Source organism: Leuciscus leuciscus, assembly GCF_965113295.1.
Source record: "Leuciscus leuciscus genome assembly, chromosome: 17".
NCBI classification, from domain to species: Eukaryota; Metazoa; Chordata; class Actinopteri; order Cypriniformes; family Leuciscidae; genus Leuciscus; species Leuciscus leuciscus.
The window spans coordinates 8,062,841-8,083,611 of NC_138741.1; the positions used below are offsets into that span (position 1 = coordinate 8,062,841).

Here is a 20,771-nt window from a genome sequence, read left to right on the forward strand (position 1 = left end):
ATACAGTACAATTTAAACCTGTTAAAATATAATGTAAGGAGTGTACTCACCACTTAAAAGAGAACAATTCGCCTGTTGTTATGATTGGCTGCAAAGCGATCAATAACAACATCTACATCCATCTCTTTTGTTCTTCTTGAGCTGATTGCCAGCACAGCAAGATTGCTGGTTCGGACATCGCCACTTTTGTTTCTGAGGTAGGTTTTTAAACGCTGTAAGCAGGAAAAGCTCCTCTCACAAGCAGTTGTTGATACAGGCAGTGTCATGGAGATGCACACAAGTTTGTATAAATCAATGAAAGCCTCCTTGTATGGCCTTAATAGAATCAGCAAGTCATGGGTGCTGTTGAGAGAGACCCCATTTAGTTTTTTTCTGTCAATGAGGCGTTTCAGTTGATGTACTGTAGTTCTGCTGAAAGGTTGTCTTCTAATATGCCATAGTGCCTAGCCATGGGTTGAAGGGCATCTTGGTGCAGGAAGGTCTTGTGTTTGGGATTAATAGCTGCAACTCCTTTCATAACGTGGCAACTCTCAGCAGAGAAGCGCCTATTCAATTCACTGATTAAACGGTCAAGTACTGGGAAAAAACAGTGGATTTTGTAGTCTTCTGGTGTTTGCAGTATCTTTTTCCTTTTGTGGCTATTGCTGACATGAAACTGCTGCAGGTGGGAGGGCTGTATTATTTTTCTTTTTGCCTGTTGGCGCTGCATGTCAATGCCCACTCTCTCACACATGTCACTTGCGCCCTGCCACAGATGGGTCCAAGTTTCACCATTGCGTTCTTCTTTGAGTGTGTCAACCAGTGTAAAGACCAGATCAATGGTGGATGCCAAATCTAAATCTGTGGCCTGTAGTTGGTCAGATAAAGTTTTTGTGAGCCCAAATATGTTCTCCAGCATGTAGATTTGCAAAACAAACTGTGCATCAATCAAGCCATTTAGTGATCTAGCCTCAATAGCTCTATGGCTATTTGTTTGATTGCTGACTTCCTCAAGTGTGGCTAAGATGCTAGGGAGGGTTTGCTTTATTGCCAAAAGACTATAGTACTGACATGCCCATCTGGTATCTGACAGACGTTTTAATTCCACAGCTCTTTTAGTGGGCTCAAGTTCTGTTTGTTTCTCCATGAACACTTTGTGAGGTACTGAACCAGAAAAAAAGTTGTAAAGTAGCTGCACTGTGGCAAAGCAGTCAGCAACTGGTTTTAGATTATGGACACAGTCAACTAAAACCAGGTTTAATCTGTGTGCTTGGCAGTGGATGTACACTGCATGTGGGACTTCTCTGTGAAATTTTTCCTGAACACCGTTGTTGCAGCCAGACATTACAGATGCCCCGTCGTAATATTGTTCAACGCATGCATTTTTGTCTATATTGAATTTAGCCAATGCCCCTTTCACTGTCACAAGTAAAGACTCTGCATCCAAACCATCAGCTGGAACAAAATCAAGAAACTCTTCATGAATGTCATCTTTGTGTATGTAGCGCAGAACAATAGATATCTGCTCTTTTTTGCTCACATCTTTTGTTTCATCCACCATTAAAGTAAAGTGCTCTCCTAGTTTAACTTCGTTACTAACCTGTTCTCTCAAAATGCAGGCCTTTATATCAATTAACTCGTTCTGAATGTCATGATGGACATATTTTGCATTACCTGGCCCACTAGATAATTTTTTGGATACAGTGCTATCAAACTTCCCCAGCAGATATAACATTTCAAAGAAATTACCTCTGTTGGTGGACTGTTCATTCTCTCGGTGGCCTCTCTGACCAATGGTTTGTCAAGCTGTAAAGCGCAGTGACTCAACAACTGCTCGCATGTAGATCCTGTTTTCTTTAACAATTTTCTTATGTCCATCGTCATGGAGGTGCGTCAAAATCCTCGATCCGTTTTTCTCTCTCTCCTTAAATTCACACCACCCTCCCATTGCCACTTTGTGAGAAGCACTGGCGTTATGTTGCACCAGTTTCTCTCCTCCTTTTCTCCAGTTTTTAAACCCTTCCTGGGTGAAGCACTTTTCTGAGTGACCACCAGATCCATGCACACTGTGAAAAAAATTACGACAGGCAAAACAAAAAGCCGCGTCTTTTGACACAGAATATTCAAGCCACTGGTACTGTTTGAACCACGAGTAACTAAAACCCCTGGATGCTAGCTGCCCCTGCGATCCAAAAGAACGACGCGGGTATGATTTTAGTTGAGGCTGTCTTGGTTTCTCGGCTGGGCCATGGCTTAAATCCCCGTTAAATCCACTCCGCCGTCAGGATTCCCATCATCCGTGCCCGCTGTAGCGCTCGATGAGGCGCCATTTCTATCCATCTGCTCACCTGTCTCCTCCGCCTCGGGGGCTGCGAGTTGCTCCTCATCTGCGAGTACCTCCTCATCCTCCAATTCCTTGGTGTCCTCTGTTGCTCCTCATCTGCGAGTACCTCCTCATCCTCCAATTCCTTGGTGTCCTCTGTCTCCTCTGGCTCGCAATCCACTGCAACGGGTATATTTTCACACCTATTGCTATAATTTCCGTCTGCTCTCAATTTTTTTTGAGGTATGACAAAGTGATCCATTTTTAGCTTCAAGCTATAGCTGTAGCGTAGCAGCTTTTGCGGGCTCGCAGCAGCGCCTTGAACGCAATGACGCAAGGCGCAGCGACGTTCATGGGGCGTCGCAGTGATTCTTATGTTTATATTTTTTTTATATGTCGAATAAATTATTAATTATTATTGTTCTGCGTAGTTTGAAGAAAAAACATTTTTAAATCTTTATCCCGGATATATATATATATTTTTTAATCAGGAAGGGGGTGGGGGGTCAAATGGGGGGTCAAGGCATTTTTTGGGAGGGTCTTGAGACCCCCCAAGACCCCTCCTGGTGCCGCCGGTGCCAAAGACATGAAGAAAAAAAATCTCTCCGCTAGGTCAAGGCTACCCCATCTGAGTCCACATGGTTCAGGCTGGCAGAGAAGGATCTCTATACTGCACGTGATTCTGAAACTTTCCTGGTCAGAAGATGCAGTAGTCAGAAGTACAGATATATGTGAAAGCAAGCATTCTTTTACAACTTGATACAACAAATGAAAATTATGTAAATTACTCACTCTCATGTCATTCCAAACTCGTAAGACTTTCCATCATCTTTGAAACACAATTTCTAATGAAATCTCTGTCTCTCCAGTAAGTCTAGGCCTATTCACCCAAAAGTCTGACCATTCAAAACATTCATAAAGAGATTGTAAAACAAATCCATTTCAGTCGAGCTGTCTAGTCCAAGTCTTCTGAAGGGCCACGATCGCTTTATATGATGAATAGATTTAATTTAGGTTTTTATTGATCAGCGTCAGCGACATACGTAAAACACTCAAATATGGTAAACAGAAGTGCAAGCATGCTTGCTTGACATGCAAGAACCAGTGGCGTCATGCCCATTCAAAGTGAATTTTTCAAAAAAAAATTTGTCACAACTTTATATTATGCTCCATAATATACCAGAGCCTATAACGACTCAAATGTATTCTTCTGGATGTGTAATAAATCGGTCAGCAATGCATCAGTCCACCCCTTTTTCCTAATATGGTGTCTGTGTATATCAAATCTAAAGCGCTACGCGCGTAGCGCTCTAGAATCTTTGCAGTGTATGTTCAAGCAACTCACTCGTTTCGCACGTTGAGCTGGCAATGTTTTACAGATGGTCTTGAAGTGGTAAGTGGGCAAAGCAACAAATCGGCATTTAATTAGTTATCGGATGATATTAAAAGGTAGTGGGATTATTTGTGGTTGACCTGGAAATTTTAACTTGATCAAAAAGTTATGGATTTGATATTAGCTGCGAATTCAGAGCATTAACTTAAGTTGTGTCAGTGTAACGTTATCGATAGCTAGCCTAGTCTAACCGTAAACTAGTTGGCTAACGTTACTGCCATACAAAGCCATAGTAACGTTATCTGATCGGTTTTGATTACTTTTTTACATTTCTGTCAAATATTAACCATTTTCAAATAAACGGGGTAGTGTTAACCTTATTCAGCACTGAAATCTTTCAAACTTTCAAATCATCACATATTAATAATAAAATAACTTAAGTTCAGAGCACCACAAAGTCAGACCGCAGCACCTTTATGTAGGTTACCTTTAATGTAAGATCGTTCTTAGGTCACATACCAATTATCATAACATAAAAACTGCAATGGTACTGTTTTTAAAATCATGTGTAGTAGGCCTAAGTGTACAGTAAGTGTGTGTGTAAACATGCTTTAATGAAGTAGACTTCAAAAGCTTTTGAATTTGAGCTTACAGTTCTTTCATCAACCTGTCTTTTACATAAACTTACAAAATAGATACTTTAACTTAGTCCTCAGATAGAGGAGGGTTGCTGCTAGCTCCGTTAAGGTATTTCTGTCTCTCCCAAACTGCATTGAAATGGTTTGTTTAGCAGCCAGAATTAAAAAAAATTCAGGGGGAGAAACCCCCTGACCCCTCCTAACATGATCCATATCACCCGTCAGAAAACAATTGCAACGTCTCAGATTGTGCCCCCCCAGAATTTTGGCTTGCATGACGCCCCTGGCAAGAACCAATGAGATTTGTTCTTGCGTGTCTCGCAAACACATTTGAGCTTCGGCAAGAATCAATGGAGGTTTGTTATCGCACGTCAAGCAAGTATGATTTACCAAATTTGAGTGCTTTATGTATGTATGTCAGTCAGAGTGGACGACTAAAATGTCTGGATCTCAACAAGAAGAGTTAGTTCCACACCCAAAGTCCTATGAAGATTCTGGAAGGGACACTTAAATTTGATACTATAATCCATTTTCTCTGAATCTGAGAATACTGTAGTTGAGTTAAATCCGGCTCATTTTTGGTCATAGTAAAATTTTTACTAAATTTGTAGTTACTCTGTTTTACATTTGTACATAAAAGATGGCAATTATGTCATAAACTGTAGGCTACAAACCATAGAAAACCTGTATGAATCAGTCTACACTGCCATCTAGTGGCACCATATAAAACCACCATGTTTGGTAGAACGCAGCTCAAAACTATCAACTTCACTAAACATCAGAGTCACATACACGTTCTCTTCTCACACGTCATGCAAATGTGGGTAACCTGTCACAAAAACGGAAGTGTTATATGAATAGGCCTATTATTAATATGAACTATTGATCAAGCAATCAAAATGGTATGGAAAATCTTGTATGACTCACACTGACTGCATGTCATTGACAATAAACTCAATGAGCTTTATTTGTAATCAGTTGTTTATGGAGACTTTAAGCTGCAATGGAGCAAATAATAAACAATAAAATTACTTAAATAAATAATAGCAGTAAGCCATTTCAAATACATGGTAAAACTACAATATTTTGAAGTCAGTTAGGTAGTTCTTCTTTATGACAATTGACAAACGTGTGCTTAGCTTCCATAAGTCAACTAACTAGACTAGCTAGCTAGTTCTTTGTAATGCAATTTTCTGTTTATAAATTTGGGATTTTCTTAGGCCTATTTGATGCCAGTCTGAAAGACATTCCTCTACCAGTCGGACAGTTTACTAATAGACCTTATGCAGAGCAGTGCCATGATAGGTATGACAGCGAAGCTGTGAGGGATAAACTTAACGTTACCTGTTTTCAATTGGCATCCGCAGTAAAAAGCTTTATGTATAAGCTGTTTGATCACTTATAATTTTCCACAGCAATATGGTCTGTTTTTTTTGTTTGTTTTTTGTCAACTGAAATTTCTCTGAAAGATTTTTTTTTTTTTTGAGTGTTTCATCAGCAGAACAATCCAAAAATACATTAATACTATAACCCAGAGATTTAGTCTATCTATCTACAGTATCTATACCTCACAGCCTCCCAAAGATGGCGCTGCTGTGAATAAGGTCTATTCTGTGACGGTGAAAACTTAAAAGTTAAAATACCACTTGAATGCCAGTTCAACAAACAGATTTACGCATAGCCAAAAAAAAAAAAAAAAAAAAAAAAAACATTACACAAACAGCCTATCACCAGTATTATGAATAAACTGCCACACGATTTGAGTCCATCAGTGAAAAGAACCTGTTCAAATGAATGATTCGCGAATCAGACGTCACGGAGATGCGTGACGTAGAATGCGTGCAGTTCAGCGGTCTAAAGAAACATGGCGACTGACGAGGATTCAGAAGATTATTTTGTTAGAGAAATAGAAAAAAATGACGGGTCTATTTTAAGAATGTATCAGTGCAGCAAAGGGGACGTGGGCTGTGTAGTATGGGACGCTGCTATTGTCCTGTCAAAATACCTCGAAACGGAACAATTTTGCAGTATTCAGTCTGGTGTTAGTACGTGGTTCTCCAAGAGCATTATTGAACTGGGTGCAGGAACAGGACTAGTTGGTCTCGTGGCTTCAACTCTGGGGTGAGTTATGAATGCCGTGCCATATAAACATATTAATTAAAATAGATTAGATGTGATATGTGGCCATTTAAACAACTGATGAAAATGAATCTATTATATTCGGAAAGTTATAGGATTTTAATTTATTATTGTTTGTTCTGATAATAAATATTATGCACAAATATTGTTTATTCAAAGTTTTTTGGCTGGATTTCAACCTGAGTAATGTGCACCCATAGGGCAAATGTTACAGTGACAGATCTAGAAGAGCTTCAGCCTCTCCTAAAGCTGAACATTGAGAAAAATCAGCAACTCATCTGTACAGGCTCAATCACAGCCAAGGTACTGAAATGGTTTGTACTGCATTTCATCCTACACCACAGGATCTTTTTGGGAGGGGTGTGTTTTCATCCTTTGCTATGAAACCTATTTATTCATTGCATTCAAGATTTACTAAATAAACGTTTTACATCAAAATAAATTAATACACTTAAAAAAAAGTTTCTTCCAAATAAAGCAAGTTGCCCCCACATGATCACATGACCATATTGCACACAAATAAATTAAAACGTTGTCATCATTTATTCACCCTTATGTCATTCCAAACATTTATGACTTTTCTTATATAAAAGATTATTTTCTTATATGAAAATATTTTGAAAAAGGTCTGTTTTTTTTGTCCTTATAATGAAAGGTTTTCATTTCATGAAAACGACTATTGAAACTTATGAAATATTTTCCTTTTAAAAGGGGTGGAAGTGTTGAAGATTTTCTACCTTATCCTCATTATATTCTGATGGCTGATTGTATCTACTATGAGCAGGTACTATAACAATGAATATTACACTAATATATATATATAATACATTTTTTATTTAATTTTTTTAACTTGTGTTACCCATACAGCAATGGATCTTATTAACAGCAGCGCCATCTTTGATTTTTAACGGGAATGAAAGTGAGACTGTGAGGGATAGACATACATCTTTTCTTTGGGTTGTACTGTTTACGTGTTTATGTGTACTTTAATGTGTTTTTTGGTTGTTCTGCTAACAAAACACTGCGAAAATATTTTTCCAAGAAATTTCAGTAGACAAAAAACTCCAGACAAAATGAGCTGTGTAAAATTATAAGTGATAAAACTCTAGGAGTTTTATACAGCTTTTTACAGCAGATGCCATTGAAAAAACAGTAAGTCTATCCCTCACAGCCTCGCTTTCATACCTGTTATGGCGCTGCTCTGAATAAGGTCTATAGTTAGCTCTACATTCCAGAATTGTTAACAGTACTAGGTTTAATACCCTTTGTGTTTTATATTCCACAGTCTGTGGAGCCACTAGTGGAGACTCTGAAACTCTTGGCTGGACCAGAGACGTGCATCATCTGTTGCTATGAGCAGCGCACTGTTGGTGTCAATCCTGAAATAGAGAAGAGATTCTTTGAGGTGAGAGAAATAAACTGTAAAATCCTCTATTACACCTATATATTTAGTGGCACACTTTAATGAGAGTGTGTTAGATCAGTAGAATATATAATAAAGGGGACCTATTATGCCCCTTTTTAAAAAATGTAGTATAAGTCTCAGCTTTCCCCAGAATGTGTCTGTGAAGTTTCAGCTCAACATACCCCAGAGATCATTTATTATATGATGCCCAAAATGCCCCCTTTTAGGTGGCAAAACATGCTGTTTTTCGTGTGTGTATCTTTAAATGCAAATGAGCTGCTGCTTCCCGCCCCCCTTTCCAGAAGAGGGCTGTGCCTTTACAGCTTGTACCTGGAATAGTCTGGCAACAACAAAACAGGAGAAACAGTATGGATGGATTTTTGCATTCCACTGCACTGCTTTTCCATTATTTTCGATGTAAACGTGTGCTAGACAGACCTTGCATTTTTTCCACCTCCCATCCGGGGCAATTCACTCAATGTGTCTTTGCGTCTAAAACGCAAGACGTGGACAGTGGAAAATGCTTGGTGTCGAGATGCAAATTTCGAGATTAAATTTCTTTTAACTTTAGCGCTGCATTTTTAGAACGATGTTTCCTGTGGGCGGGATGTTTCCTAACAGCCTGTTACACTGTGACCTCACAATGTACAAAAGATGCGGACAAGTCATTTTGAGACACTGTTTATGATTTAAAAAAATAAAAATAAAAAATAAAGAGTATGTGATTTTACCATTGTAGGGTGTTTGTGTACACACACTGCTGACGCATTTATGTTTTGCATAAAAGGTTCCTTTTAAATGCATGAATAAAAAGCCAGTTAAATTTCTTGTCAGGCTAAATCTGCTTTTGTCTTGTTCCTCATATAATACACTGTTTCATAGCTACTTCTGCAAGAGTTCCAGTCAGAGGAGATCCCACCTGAGAAACAAGACCCAGAGTTCAACAGTCCTGACATTCGTCTTCTCCACCTGCGACGAAGAGTCGACTGAATGCCTTTTACGAGGATGGGCTGTGTATGTTTGTGTTTTAATAGACTGCAGTGTTTGTCACTGTACCTATTATAAAAAAACTATTTTTAAGTGTATGTTATATGGTCTGGGAATTTGGCCTTAATGTGAGCCCAAGTGTGTTTTCAGACAAACAAGTTTAAGCAAATGGTTTTGCATGTGCATTGTGCACTGTTAAACTGACAATAAATCTCAAGTGTGTTTTTTTACACCAATTCAAAGAATTTTAAACTGAGTGTGATCTGTAAATAGGCTAATCACTGTCTAAACTTCACCAAAACATTTTTGTCAATACTAAATCATTTAAAAACCTTTAGACAATGCTCAGTTTCAGTGTCATTAATCATCTGATTGTGATTGTCAGCATTCTTTTTTTTTACAGTTTTGTCCAGTGTCATTCTGGGCCCTTGAATGCATTGAGACTACAGTGGAGATGTTTAGTGGTATGTTTCATAACTTCTTAAGACTTAAAGAACTATATCTGAAGCAGAAAACACTGAATTTTCAGCCAATACTGATCTTTATAGATTTAAAATGTAAGTATGTATTTAGTTATTAGATTCATGTTAATGTTTTTACTTTTCGAAGTCACAATTAATTACAGAGGCAGATGTTTTTTCCTATAGGGGAAATATAGATTTTTGTCAAATCTATAAAATAGAAATTATGACTTTAAAATAAAAATTTAAGGGATTTATTTTATTGTGATGGTAAAGAAGTTTGGCAAAGTGAATATGTGTTACAAAACCCTGGAGATTCATCAGCTTGTTCCTTTCATTTGCAAGATTTTTAAAAGAAAACTAAAATGAAAAATAGGAAAAGATTAATATATAACCCCAAGTGTCTTTGGGATAAAATGCTATTAGGATTTTTATAGTGCATTACTGTACCAAATACTAATAATAATGATTGCTCAAAGGATTCTACATCAGACCACCTGATCTTAAGTGGTATTCCCTCTTCTACACCAAAGATGAACTAAATAAACTATGTATTTATTTTAAATAATGCATGGACTGGATTTAGTGGTTTATGGCCTCATATAAAGTCTCTGGTGGGAACATGATCGAGGATTGAGTTTAATAATTCTTTATTTTACAAACAACATTACTTGTTTTCCCATCATTTTGTGTCTAGAGTTAAGGCTATATATGGTGGAATTCACTGTTTGGCAAATTTACAGGTGGGAGGAAAAACCTTTTACAAGTTCCAAGATATTTATTAAAAAAATATAAAAAAAACTTTGCATTTGAGTCCACCACTCTATGCTTGTTCATACAAAAATGCAGTTATTTTAGTCACAATGCTGCAAATTGTTATGTCAGTGATAGACATAAATCAAAATGTCTTCAGTGTGCCTGCTCCTTTCTTTGGGCCTTTAGGTTGACCTATTCTGGACGCAGATTTGCAGAAACACCAGACTCCACTTAATCTACAGTTCATAATGATTCAGAAGAATCCAGGATTATTTTTGCCAGACATATACAACAGACGATACGTGGCGCACAACTGATCAGCATGATAAAATACTATACACAGTTAAACAATCCAGTCAAATCAAGTCAAAATGTATTTCTATAGCACATTTTTAAAAGCAACAGAGTTGTAACAAAGTGCTGTACAATAAAACATTGAGCATATAAAAAGAAAGCATAAAAAGAAACCATGCAGCATACAAAATATAAACACATTAAACAAAATACAATAAAAAGTAAAAAATCTAAAATCTAATCTAATCAAAAGCCAGAGAGAACAAATAAAATTTAAAACTGGCTAATGAATGAGCAGACCTCACATTTAAGGACAGACTGTTCCAAAGTTTAGGTGCTGCAGAAGAGAAGGCTCGACCACCCTTAGTTATACAGCGAAAACATGGGACAGTTAAGAGAAGCTGATTACCAGATCTAAGTGTTCTTTGGGGAGAGTAAGGAATCAGAAGGTCACAAATGTATTTTGGTGCAACGCCAGATGAAGCCTTTTACACAAATACAGCAAAGTTAGAATCAATTCTTAACTTTACAAGAAGCCAATGTAAAGTCGCTAAAATGGGAGAAATGTGTTCTCTTTTTTTGTGCCCGTTAAGATGTCTCACTGCAGCATTTTGGACAATTTGCAGGCGAGAGATCGCAGTTTGAGACAGGGAATTACAGTAGTCCAGACATGATGTTATGTGACAGAGGTAGAAACTGTGTAAATCTTTCGGAGGTAGAAACTGTTTTAATTTCCGATCTCAGATGAAAGAAACTGCCTTTACCAATGTACTGATTTGTTTTAAAAAAATCAGTGACGATTCAAATGTAACCCCAAGATTCATTACATGAAGTTGAACACTGGCGGCAATAGAATCTAAATAAAAAAGAAATCAAAATTTCACTTTTGCTTTAATTTAATTGCAAAAAATGATTAGACATCCAACATTTGATCTCCTCAAAACAGTTGCAGAGCACGTCCAAAGGATAAAAACTGTCAGTTTTAGCGGGTAGATAAAACTGTATCGTCAGTAAAGCAATGGTAGGAAATCCTATATTTCTTAAAAATGGCACCCAATGGTATCATATAAAGTGGAAAGAGAAGAGGGCCTAGAATGGACCCTTGGGGCACACCACATAATAGGGGAAACGAGGAATAAGAAAACTTGCTCACTGAGAAAGTTCTGTCTTTGAGCTAAGAGGCCAACCACTGCAAGGCGAAACCCTGAATATTAAACATAGTTTCAAAGTGTCAGCATACCTGGCAATAGAGAAACACACAGCAATTGTGCTAGAAGTTTTGCTTACAGATGCTTTCTTCAGTGGTTTTCCAAATCTCTCTAAATACCCAAATGGAACAAAAGAACTGTAAACATTCAGCACCCAGATATTCATGAAGCTTTTTGTTGGACCTACTCTCATGCACAAAGGGTCACGCCTGGTTTCGGGCATGACTGACTGAGGGAGTGGGGGAGACGGGGGGAAGAGATAAGAATGACCAAATGGAATCCTGTGCTCTCATTTTGAGATTTTACATTTGTACTTGTACTACAAGTGAACTTATAGGTATACTGATAGTTTACTAGCCAAATACTTGTAGCACATTTTTTAGCCTATGAAAGTACACTTTGAAGTATACTCTCAGCAAACTACTAGTTTGGTAGTTTTATACTGCAAGTATACTTGTCATTTTTCATTAAGTGAACTTAACATCATACTTAATGTTCCTATTTAGGAATTAATTTGACTAGAAATATACCTTTAACTGTATTTTAATACTTTCCCCACCAGCTTCTTTTTTTTTTCTTTTTTCTTTTTTACAGTTGCCAGCCAGCGTCAGAATCTTTGATCATTTTCAGAAAACTTTCATGGCCCCCAGAATATTTTGTTGTATGAATATCTGAACATACAATAAACAAAAGGAAAGAACAGAACCGCTGTTTTTACACAAACAAACAAACAAAAATATTGTATTCTAGCTTCATGCCTATTTTTTTTATCAACACTTGACTGTGTTTTAAGTTTCAACATTTTGAACATTCAGAACAATGATCAAAATACAGATGGAGTAGATCGAGTCCTAAATGATGTAAAATTCCATCAGTGGCGAGGGTGGGAAAGAGTAAAGTAGATTGGAAGTAAACCAGTTGACTAGCCTACATAAAAATTCATATACTCAGAATTAGGAACATATCTGTTTTCTTTAAAACAATGTAAGTTTATAAGACAGTATGTAAGACTATGTGTAAAGGCTTAGAATAAGTCGTTATACTTTTTAGTATATCTCGATCAAAAGATTAAGTACAAGTATAGGCCAAATATACTTTTCTGTCAGTTTAAGTCAAGTATACTTGTGTCATTTTAAGTATATTTCTGAGAAGTCCATAAATTATATGAAATTATACTTTCTTATATTTTAATTTATAAGAAGTATACTATAGCACATTTGAATAAACTTTTTAAGTTTCAGGTGAGAACATGAGTGAGATTGTGAAGAGATCAGTAGAGTTTCTGTATTTTCATGATCTTATATCATTTTAACTTTACTGATGAGTCAGATGAAGTTTCTTTATTAATTCAATATTATAAAAAAACAAACAAACATTATTTTGGCTACAATCTTAAAAAGACATTTGAAGTTCAAACTGCTTTCCGTGGTCATTTGCATATTCAAATTTTTTTTAGAGTTAAGGCTATAAATGGTGGAACTGGTGTCCCTGAGCAAAACCAAACCTACACACTGCTCTGCACTCTTCCTGAAAACATCATTCGGTCTGAGCACGGAATTCCAGAGCCTAGGGCAGAACAAAGAGAATCGGTCAAACCTAGTAAGAGAAAACTGCTCAATTAGGTGAGTTGTTATCCTTGAAGGTGAAGTATATCATTTATATCTTAAAAACTGAGTTTAATCTCTAATTATATTGTAAGTCTCTTAAAATCGATCAAGATGTGTCTTTCAAAAGGACAAGATTTCTCTCCCAAACAGGTCTAACAAGCCTAGAGTATCTTATCTCTTATAGGTCTTTGGAAACAAAACATATTATAGCATAGTGTTGTGTCATCTCACCAGTAAGCAATCCCAGATGTGACACTTTTATCTGTTTTTCTTTATATTTTATCCTAAAAATCTGACTTTTACAGCTGTAAAAATGCCACCATCTCGTGTGAACAGAATACCCGGGGATGAACAGCCCACAAGAGACAAAACGGGCACTCTTGAAGTCCCTTTGAAATTCTTGGATCAGGATTACCAGGAGTTGAAGAAGAGCTGCTTCACCAATAACAGGAGATATGTTGATGAGAAGTTCCCTTTAGACAGCAGCTCCATTGACCCAAAGGAGAAACTTGGATTGGATATGAAACAAATCAAATGGTTGAGGCCATCAGTAAGTTACCTGTATTGACTTTCCATCTTCAGACCTTCAGAAACTTGCAAGAAGAGTATATAGACATTATTGTTTGAACGGATCTAAAATAACTTGTTGAATATTACCATCATCAATTGTTGCTAAATGTCTCTTAGGGCTTTTAAAAACAGGTTTATCTGTAGCATTTCCCAACATATTTTTATTTACAATTGTGGCAAGACATCTTAAAGGCACAATAGATAGATTGATCTATTGATAGATATCTAATAGATAGATAGAACAATAGATTTCATTTTTTAGATTAAAATATCCAAAATGACTAAAACAGTGCTATATATTTTGTTTGTTTTGATGTGTACTTGCATGATCGCAAATGTTTCCAGCCATGTTTAAATCCAGAGAAATCAGGTATTTTAACCAGTGTAACGGCCGTGTCATTATTTCGTCTGTCAATGACGTAATATATCCACGTTACCAGTAGGACATATTTGAGTTTGGATACTTTTATTGACAGAAAACTAATCATTGTTATATAGTTCAACACGGTTAGTCTTATTGCTTGAATCTCTTGTTTTCTTGATTTACCGCGAGTAACATGTTTGTACCATGCCTCAGAGATAATGTTATTCAGTCAAGTGGCTAACATGGCATAATCAGAAAGAGCTTGTAGTAAAAGTACAGAAGTTTCTCCACCATACAATATATTTTAAAATTAAGTGCATGCCATTTAGCAACACAAGTCACCCAGCTTTTAATAATATGATATTCTAATATCGATCTAGTTTACTGCAATTAAACAGCCACCGAGCGAACGCACAGAGTAACGTTAACATAACTTTCAACACACTCAAATGTATTTTAAGAAGACAACTCCCATGATTCCACATTCAGTCACAGCATCATCAAGCTACGCCTTTGTTATTGTTTTGAAAAAGGAACCTCTAGAGGCGTACTGTGCCTTTAAGTGTCTTGAAAGCAGATTCAAAATACAATACGAGTCTAAATGTCTTCAGTTGATCCCAAATCCATAGGGCAAATTTCATTGTATAATGTATTAATTTAATTATTCTCTCCCTTTAGAAAATAGTGGCAGACCCTCAACTTATTGTTAAGGGGGTTTCCAGGTTTGACTATTCCCAAGGATCTTTAGGTATGCTTATATCTGTGTTTATTACATACTCCATTAGGTGTTGGTTTTGAATGATACTCTATCTATGCAGTAAATTGCATCACTCTATATTTTGTCTTTTGTTAACTCAATGAAAGATCTATTTTTGCTAATGTTTGTGCTTTTACCTTAGGAGACTGCTGGTTTCTTGCTTCAGTTGGAGCTTTAACCTTTCAGGAGGATGTCATGGACCAGGTCATGCCAGTTGGCCAGTCATTTGGTGAAGATTATGCAGGGATATTTCACTTTAGAGTGAGTTATTTGGTCTTTTTCAAAAATAACTTGAATATATTTTATGAAATCAAATGATCAGTCCTTAATCCTTTTGCTTTATTCATATAGTTCTGGAGGTTTGGGAAATGGATTGACGTTGTCATTGATGACAAACTGCCAACAATCGATGGCAAACTCATTTTTGTTCATTCAAAAACATCTAATGAGTTTTGGCCTGCCTTGCTGGAGAAAGCTTATGCCAAGTAGGTTTATTCTTAAAATGATTCTTCTTTCATAGTATAAAAGCATGTTTGTTTATTGAACATAAGAAAAAGAGATCCAAATACAGGCCAAAAAGCCCACAGGATTTTATTGTCCAGAGGCCACAAATAAAGTGCAAAAAAGTGCAAGAGTGGAAAGCGTTTTTGTGTTCAACCCTTCATCAGTGTCACACTTTATTGAACATAAAAATATTAGGTTACACTTGATTTTACAGTAAGTGTACTTACCCAAGACAGCACTGGTAATATAAGGTAACTACATGGGTAATTGTTAAGTTTAGGGGTAGGTTCAGGGTTAGTACCTAGTTATTACCCAGTTATTGTAATGGCTATAATAAGTATGTATGTAGATGAGGAACAAGACGGTAAATAAAGCTGGTTACACTTTATTTTAAGGTGTCATTGTTACAGAGTAATTATACATTTAAGTACTAAGTAATATTAAGCAACTACATGTACTTACTTTAGGGTTAAGGTAGGATTAGAATTTGGTTGATGGTTCGTTGCATGTAATTATGCATAATTTACTGTAATTACTATAGTATGGTAATATTTTTTAACCATAATTACAAGAGATTTTGGCCCTTTTTATGTTTTGTATGTACCTTGGTTCTGTACCTTACGACATTGTCACAATGATAACAGTCCAAACCCGGTCCTGGAGGGCCACTGTCCTGCAGAGTTTAGCTCCAGCTTGCCTCAACACCCCTGCCTGGAAGTTTCTAGTAAGCCTAGTAATACCTTGATCAGCTAGTTCGGGTGTGTTTAATTGGGGTTGGAGCTGAATTTTGCAGGACAGTGGCCCTCCAGGAGCAGGTTTGGACAACCCTGGGCTATTTTAATCATCAACAATTTGAATAATCCCACAGAATCAATCATTAAAGGCTTGTTGGTCCACTGTAGCATTGAAATGTAGAATTACTTTTACAGGGTGTGCGGCTCCTATGCTGACATGAAGTCTGGTCTTGCATCTGAGGCTCTGTTGGACTTCACTGGTGGCATCCACGTGCACTTTGAAACAGCAAAAACATCTGTTGATTTGTGGAGCCTGATGAACAGTTTAGCAAAAGCAAAGGCTCTGATGGCCTGTAGCACCTTTCTGGGGGTAAGCGGTGATTTCAGGCTTGTCCAGATTTTACCATGTCCATCTAAACCTGGGTTTCTCAAACTCGGTCCTGGAGGGCCACTGTCCTGCACAGTTTAGCTCCAACCCTGATCAAACACACCTGAGCAAGCTAATCAATGTCTTCAGGATCACTAGAAACTCACAGCTAGGTGTGTTTGATCAGGGTTGGAGCTAAACTGTGCAGGACAGTGGCCCTCCAGGACCGAGTTTGAGAAACCCTGATCTAAACACTGTCACTGAAGTATTTTGCATTAAAGATTTCAGTGTTCAATTAAATACAAATGACTATAGTGAACATTTTTAAAATGGAAGATGTAGGCAACAATGTAGAGCATTAGCTGTACATAAAACAATCTTTTTTTTTTCTATTTCCTGATACATATTTCACAGAGCAGCATTATTGATTCAATGTCTTTTTTTCATACCATATCAGAAAACATCTGCAAACACAGTATTACCCAATGGTATTGTTCAAGGCCATGTATATACAGTGACGGGGGTTTACAAGGTAAGTCTTCACAGAATCAAATGTCAGATCACAGTGCCATCAGATAAGAAAGACAGACAGACAGACAGATAAACATATAGTTAGACGGACGGACGGACGGACGGACAGACAGATATATATATATATAGATAGATAGATAGATAGATAGATAGATAGATAGACAGACAGACAGTCTGTCTTATTTCTGATTGGAAAGCAAGAATAGTGCGTTCTTTTCCAAAATATAACTGCAAGTAAACTCACCAGGGTTCCTTCCAATTCCAGTCCTCTAAGAAATTATCAAAACATGTAACATCTTGCTGTCTAGCAACTCTCTGAATTTGTTTTCCATAGGACCATCACTTTTTAGCTATTTTAGATCTCCAGGAGCGCTTGATCATTACAGACGGGTGTGTTAGATCAGGGTTAGATCTGAACTCTGCAGGTTTGATCTATACTATAGGAACAGGATTTGGCACCCCTGAACTACAACAATACTTGCTTTGTTCTCATATTAATTTTTTTTTGATATTGTGTACACCAGTATTTATTTACTAATTGCATTCAGATGTTTTCAGCATATGAGCTCCACACTTGCTATGCCCTTTGTTCAGTTTGCATTCATCCCTGTGTATCTCTTACATCAAGCCTGTGATTTTTCAAGAGAAGTTTCTTGAAATAATGTTTTGTACTTTATGTAACTCAAAGCATTGTGTTTAGTCACTTCAGTCCTGAGGTAAATATGTTATTTCACAATATCCCTGGTGAAATGGCATATTCTGTATTTAAACTGTGGTGGTGAAATCCCACAGAAGAAGCAAGTAGCCCACACTAAGGTTTAAAATACTTTTATTACAAGCATTTTGCATTAAAAGTGTCATGTCATGTTGTATTCTACAGGTAACATGCCAAGAAAAAACAGTTCAGCTGGTGAGAGTGTTGAACCCTTGGGGAGAACAAGAGTGGACCGGTGACTGGAGTGACAAGTAAGAGTCAAATCTTGTTTGTACCACTAGATGATTCATGACTATTATATTAAAAGAATTCTTAACAGGTTTGAGAGTTGTATTAAGTTATTAGTATGCTAAATAACTTTTTTCTGTTAGCTTGTTAGCTTTCAAACTGTAAATCTTCAAAAGTAATTTTGTCCCTATCATATATGTAGTATATTAGATAAAATATTAAGCTCACCAAGCTGAATACTATATTATTTTTTCTAAGTTTCTTTGATCAAAACATCAATAATTTTAAATTATACCACTACTTTTGCATGGATGCTGCTTTTTTTAGTCAAGTCCCCATGTTTTAATATATATATATACAGTATATATATATATATATATATATATATATATATATATATATAGGCCTATATATATACGTTTTTTCATATTTGTGATTCGGTGGCTCTGAATTTTCAAAACACATTCAAAATGCTTGCTACGGACACGAAAAACGCAGAAAATCGAACCTGATCCGAATTTTTTTATGACGGACGAAAGTTTCGGAGGCAGCGTACAAGCTTGATTGACTTAACGTGAGGTCGTATTTATTTTTTAACGTGCGAAAATTTCGCCTTGAATATCTGAAGAATAACCAAAACCTTATGTTAAGATGGCTCCTGCACTGAGTATTGTTTATTAGGCAATGGCATTGAGAAACGTTGCATGTGACCAAAATGTATTTGCAGTTTTTTCATTGAAGTAGTGGTTTTATCTCGCAATTGTCAGTTTTCCTTCATTGTTAGAGTGTGTGCAGGTCTTTTTTAATCTTAGGGTACGTTTACACGACAAAGTAAAAGTCTTTCATTTGCGTTTTTAGCACACAACGACAATGAAACACTACGCGTCACCTATAGACTGAACATGTAACACGCATGTGCATGACGTCACCGTTTTCACAAATTTGTGTTTTTGTAATTTACATGGAGGCGATAACATTTTCGTTGTATGCTAAATCTTGCATAGGCCCCCAAAATGCCGTTGTCGTGTAAATGAATGGCCAGAACGAACAAAAAGTTTTCTGTTTTAATTTAAAATGGTGTCTTGTAAATGTCCCCTCAGTGCTTGACCCCCATTACAGTCTTGTTAAGGAATGTTCATACTAACATAAATTAAATCGCTGGAGGTTGTCAAGCGCTGTTGGTTTTTCATTTGTATTATTTACATACCGATCACTGTCATTCATATCGCCGGGATCTGCTAACTCTCATTCACTGAAGGATATTTTGAATGAATGAGCTTTTGTTGCCTTTAGTAATAGAATAAATATGCCTTTGAAAACAAAAGCCAGTTCTTTAGTGACATCATCTTCTGCTATTTCCATCCTTTTTGGCATCTTATTTAATTTTATGCCATTGAAAATTCAACTCTTTTAGAAAAATATTTATTAATTCCAAAAGAAGCTTATTCAGTTCAAAAGGTCCACCACCATTACATATTTCAATATATGCTTTTGCATAACTTTAGGTCATCTTTTTGGGACAAAGTGAGTAAGGAGGAGCAATCCAGGTGTCGTTCTTTGGCCAATGACGGAGAGTTCTGGTGAGCATTAACTGTAGTTTCAGATATGATCTCTTCCTGCATTAATGAATCAAATGTTTTCAGTAACTCATATTTTACTGCAGGATATCAATGGAGGACTTCACCAAATACTTCGAAGACATTGATATTTGCTGCCTCAGTCCTGATTTTCTGGACAGTTCCTCTGAATGCAAATGGACTTCCACACGTTACAAAGACAGCTGGGTTAATGGGACTACAGCTGGTGGCTGCCTCAATAATAAAGGTAGCTCATAAATATATAATGAGAGAGAGTGGCATGTGAGCATTTCATACAATTACATACTAGCATGCATGAATAAATATATAACATGCAATATGCTTTTTGGGTGTCTATGCATAATATTGGCCATATGGTCTGTGTGTGTGTGTGTGTGTGCGTGCGTGCGTGCGTGCGTGCGTGCGTGCGTGCGTGTGTGTGTATGTGTGTGTGTGTGTGTGTGTGTGTGTGTGTGTGAATGTTTATGTGTACCTACTGCATGTACCTCAGAGATTTGATTCAATGGATGTCTTGTAGACTCTTTCTGGACGAACCCTCAGTTTCGGGTGAGGATTGAGGAGCTTGATAAGGAATGTAGTGGTCAGTGCCCTGAAAACATACTGGTGTCCCTCATGCAGAACCATGAGAAGAGAAACAGAAGTGAAGTTTCTAACTACTCCATCGCCTTCTATGTTTTTGCGGTCAGTATTAACAAATAACTCTATTGGAGTCACAGAAAATACAGTAATTTTGGTTTCCACTTATTAATGGTGTGCTATTCTATTTTCTACTTCAACAGATTCCACCAGAGGCAAGTAAAAAATATAATTCAAGCTCAAAAGTGTTAAACTTTGCTTTGAAAATGCATAAATTACATGGTATTAACTAAATAAACTGGTTGCTTGAATACAAGTTTATATTTAATTCTCCTTTAGATGAAAGATGTGAAGCTCCCGGACAAGTTCTTCTACCGCAAACGCCCCATTGAAGTTGGGAACTTTGTCAAGACAAGACATGTGATGAGATTCTTCAAGCTTGAACCAGGAGAGTATCTCATTGTACCGACCACTTTAAATCCTAAAGAGTCTGCAAAATTCATATTGTCCATCTTCTCAAAGAGTGAATCCCATAGGAGAAATATGAAACCTGAGATGACATATTTATGAAATGACCTATCAGTGACTCCAGATAAACGAAAAGTCACGACTGTGCTATATATATTCCCAGGGGATTTTTGTTGTTTACAAGCATTAATGTTTCTCTTAAACTATTGTTATTTCATGTAATATCTGA

The 20,771-nt window shown here is 36.8% G+C and overlaps 2 protein-coding genes across 5 annotated transcripts; both read left to right on the plus strand.

Moving 5' to 3' along the window:
• The first annotated feature begins 3,382 nt into the window (after positions 1 to 3,382).
• Positions 3,383 to 9,891, plus strand: LOC309479298 (protein N-lysine methyltransferase METTL21D-like). 2 transcript variants are annotated; one of them, XM_082143354.1, is made up of 6 exons: positions 3,383 to 6,394; positions 6,613 to 6,726; positions 7,124 to 7,196; positions 7,698 to 7,817; positions 8,700 to 8,831; positions 9,208 to 9,891. In XM_082143354.1, exons 1-5 carry the CDS (start codon positions 6,138 to 6,140, stop codon positions 8,805 to 8,807), a joined length of 672 nt encoding a protein of 223 aa, XP_081999480.1. In that variant the 5' UTR covers positions 3,383 to 6,137; the 3' UTR covers positions 8,808 to 8,831; positions 9,208 to 9,891. The 2 variants fall into 2 exon arrangements, with proteins under 2 accessions (XP_081999480.1, XP_081999479.1); XM_082143353.1 differs by lacking the exon at positions 9,208 to 9,891 and having other exon boundaries at positions 3,612 to 6,394; positions 8,700 to 9,148.
• On the plus strand, positions 9,208 to 20,377 carry LOC309479271 (calpain-1 catalytic subunit-like). 3 transcript variants are annotated; one of them, XM_082143306.1, is made up of 13 exons: positions 9,208 to 9,268; positions 12,980 to 13,165; positions 13,436 to 13,680; positions 14,743 to 14,812; positions 14,964 to 15,082; positions 15,173 to 15,306; positions 16,255 to 16,429; positions 16,884 to 16,958; positions 17,838 to 17,923; positions 19,406 to 19,480; positions 19,564 to 19,724; positions 20,016 to 20,179; positions 20,278 to 20,377. In XM_082143306.1, exons 3-13 carry the CDS (start codon positions 13,444 to 13,446, stop codon positions 20,365 to 20,367), a joined length of 1,386 nt encoding a protein of 461 aa, XP_081999432.1. In that variant the 5' UTR covers positions 9,208 to 9,268; positions 12,980 to 13,165; positions 13,436 to 13,443; the 3' UTR covers positions 20,368 to 20,377. The 3 variants fall into 3 exon arrangements, with proteins under 3 accessions (XP_081999432.1, XP_081999431.1, XP_081999430.1); XM_082143305.1 differs by having other exon boundaries at positions 12,980 to 13,145; XM_082143304.1 differs by lacking the exon at positions 12,980 to 13,165 and having other exon boundaries at positions 9,214 to 9,268.
• Positions 20,378 to 20,771: the final 394 nt, after the last annotated feature.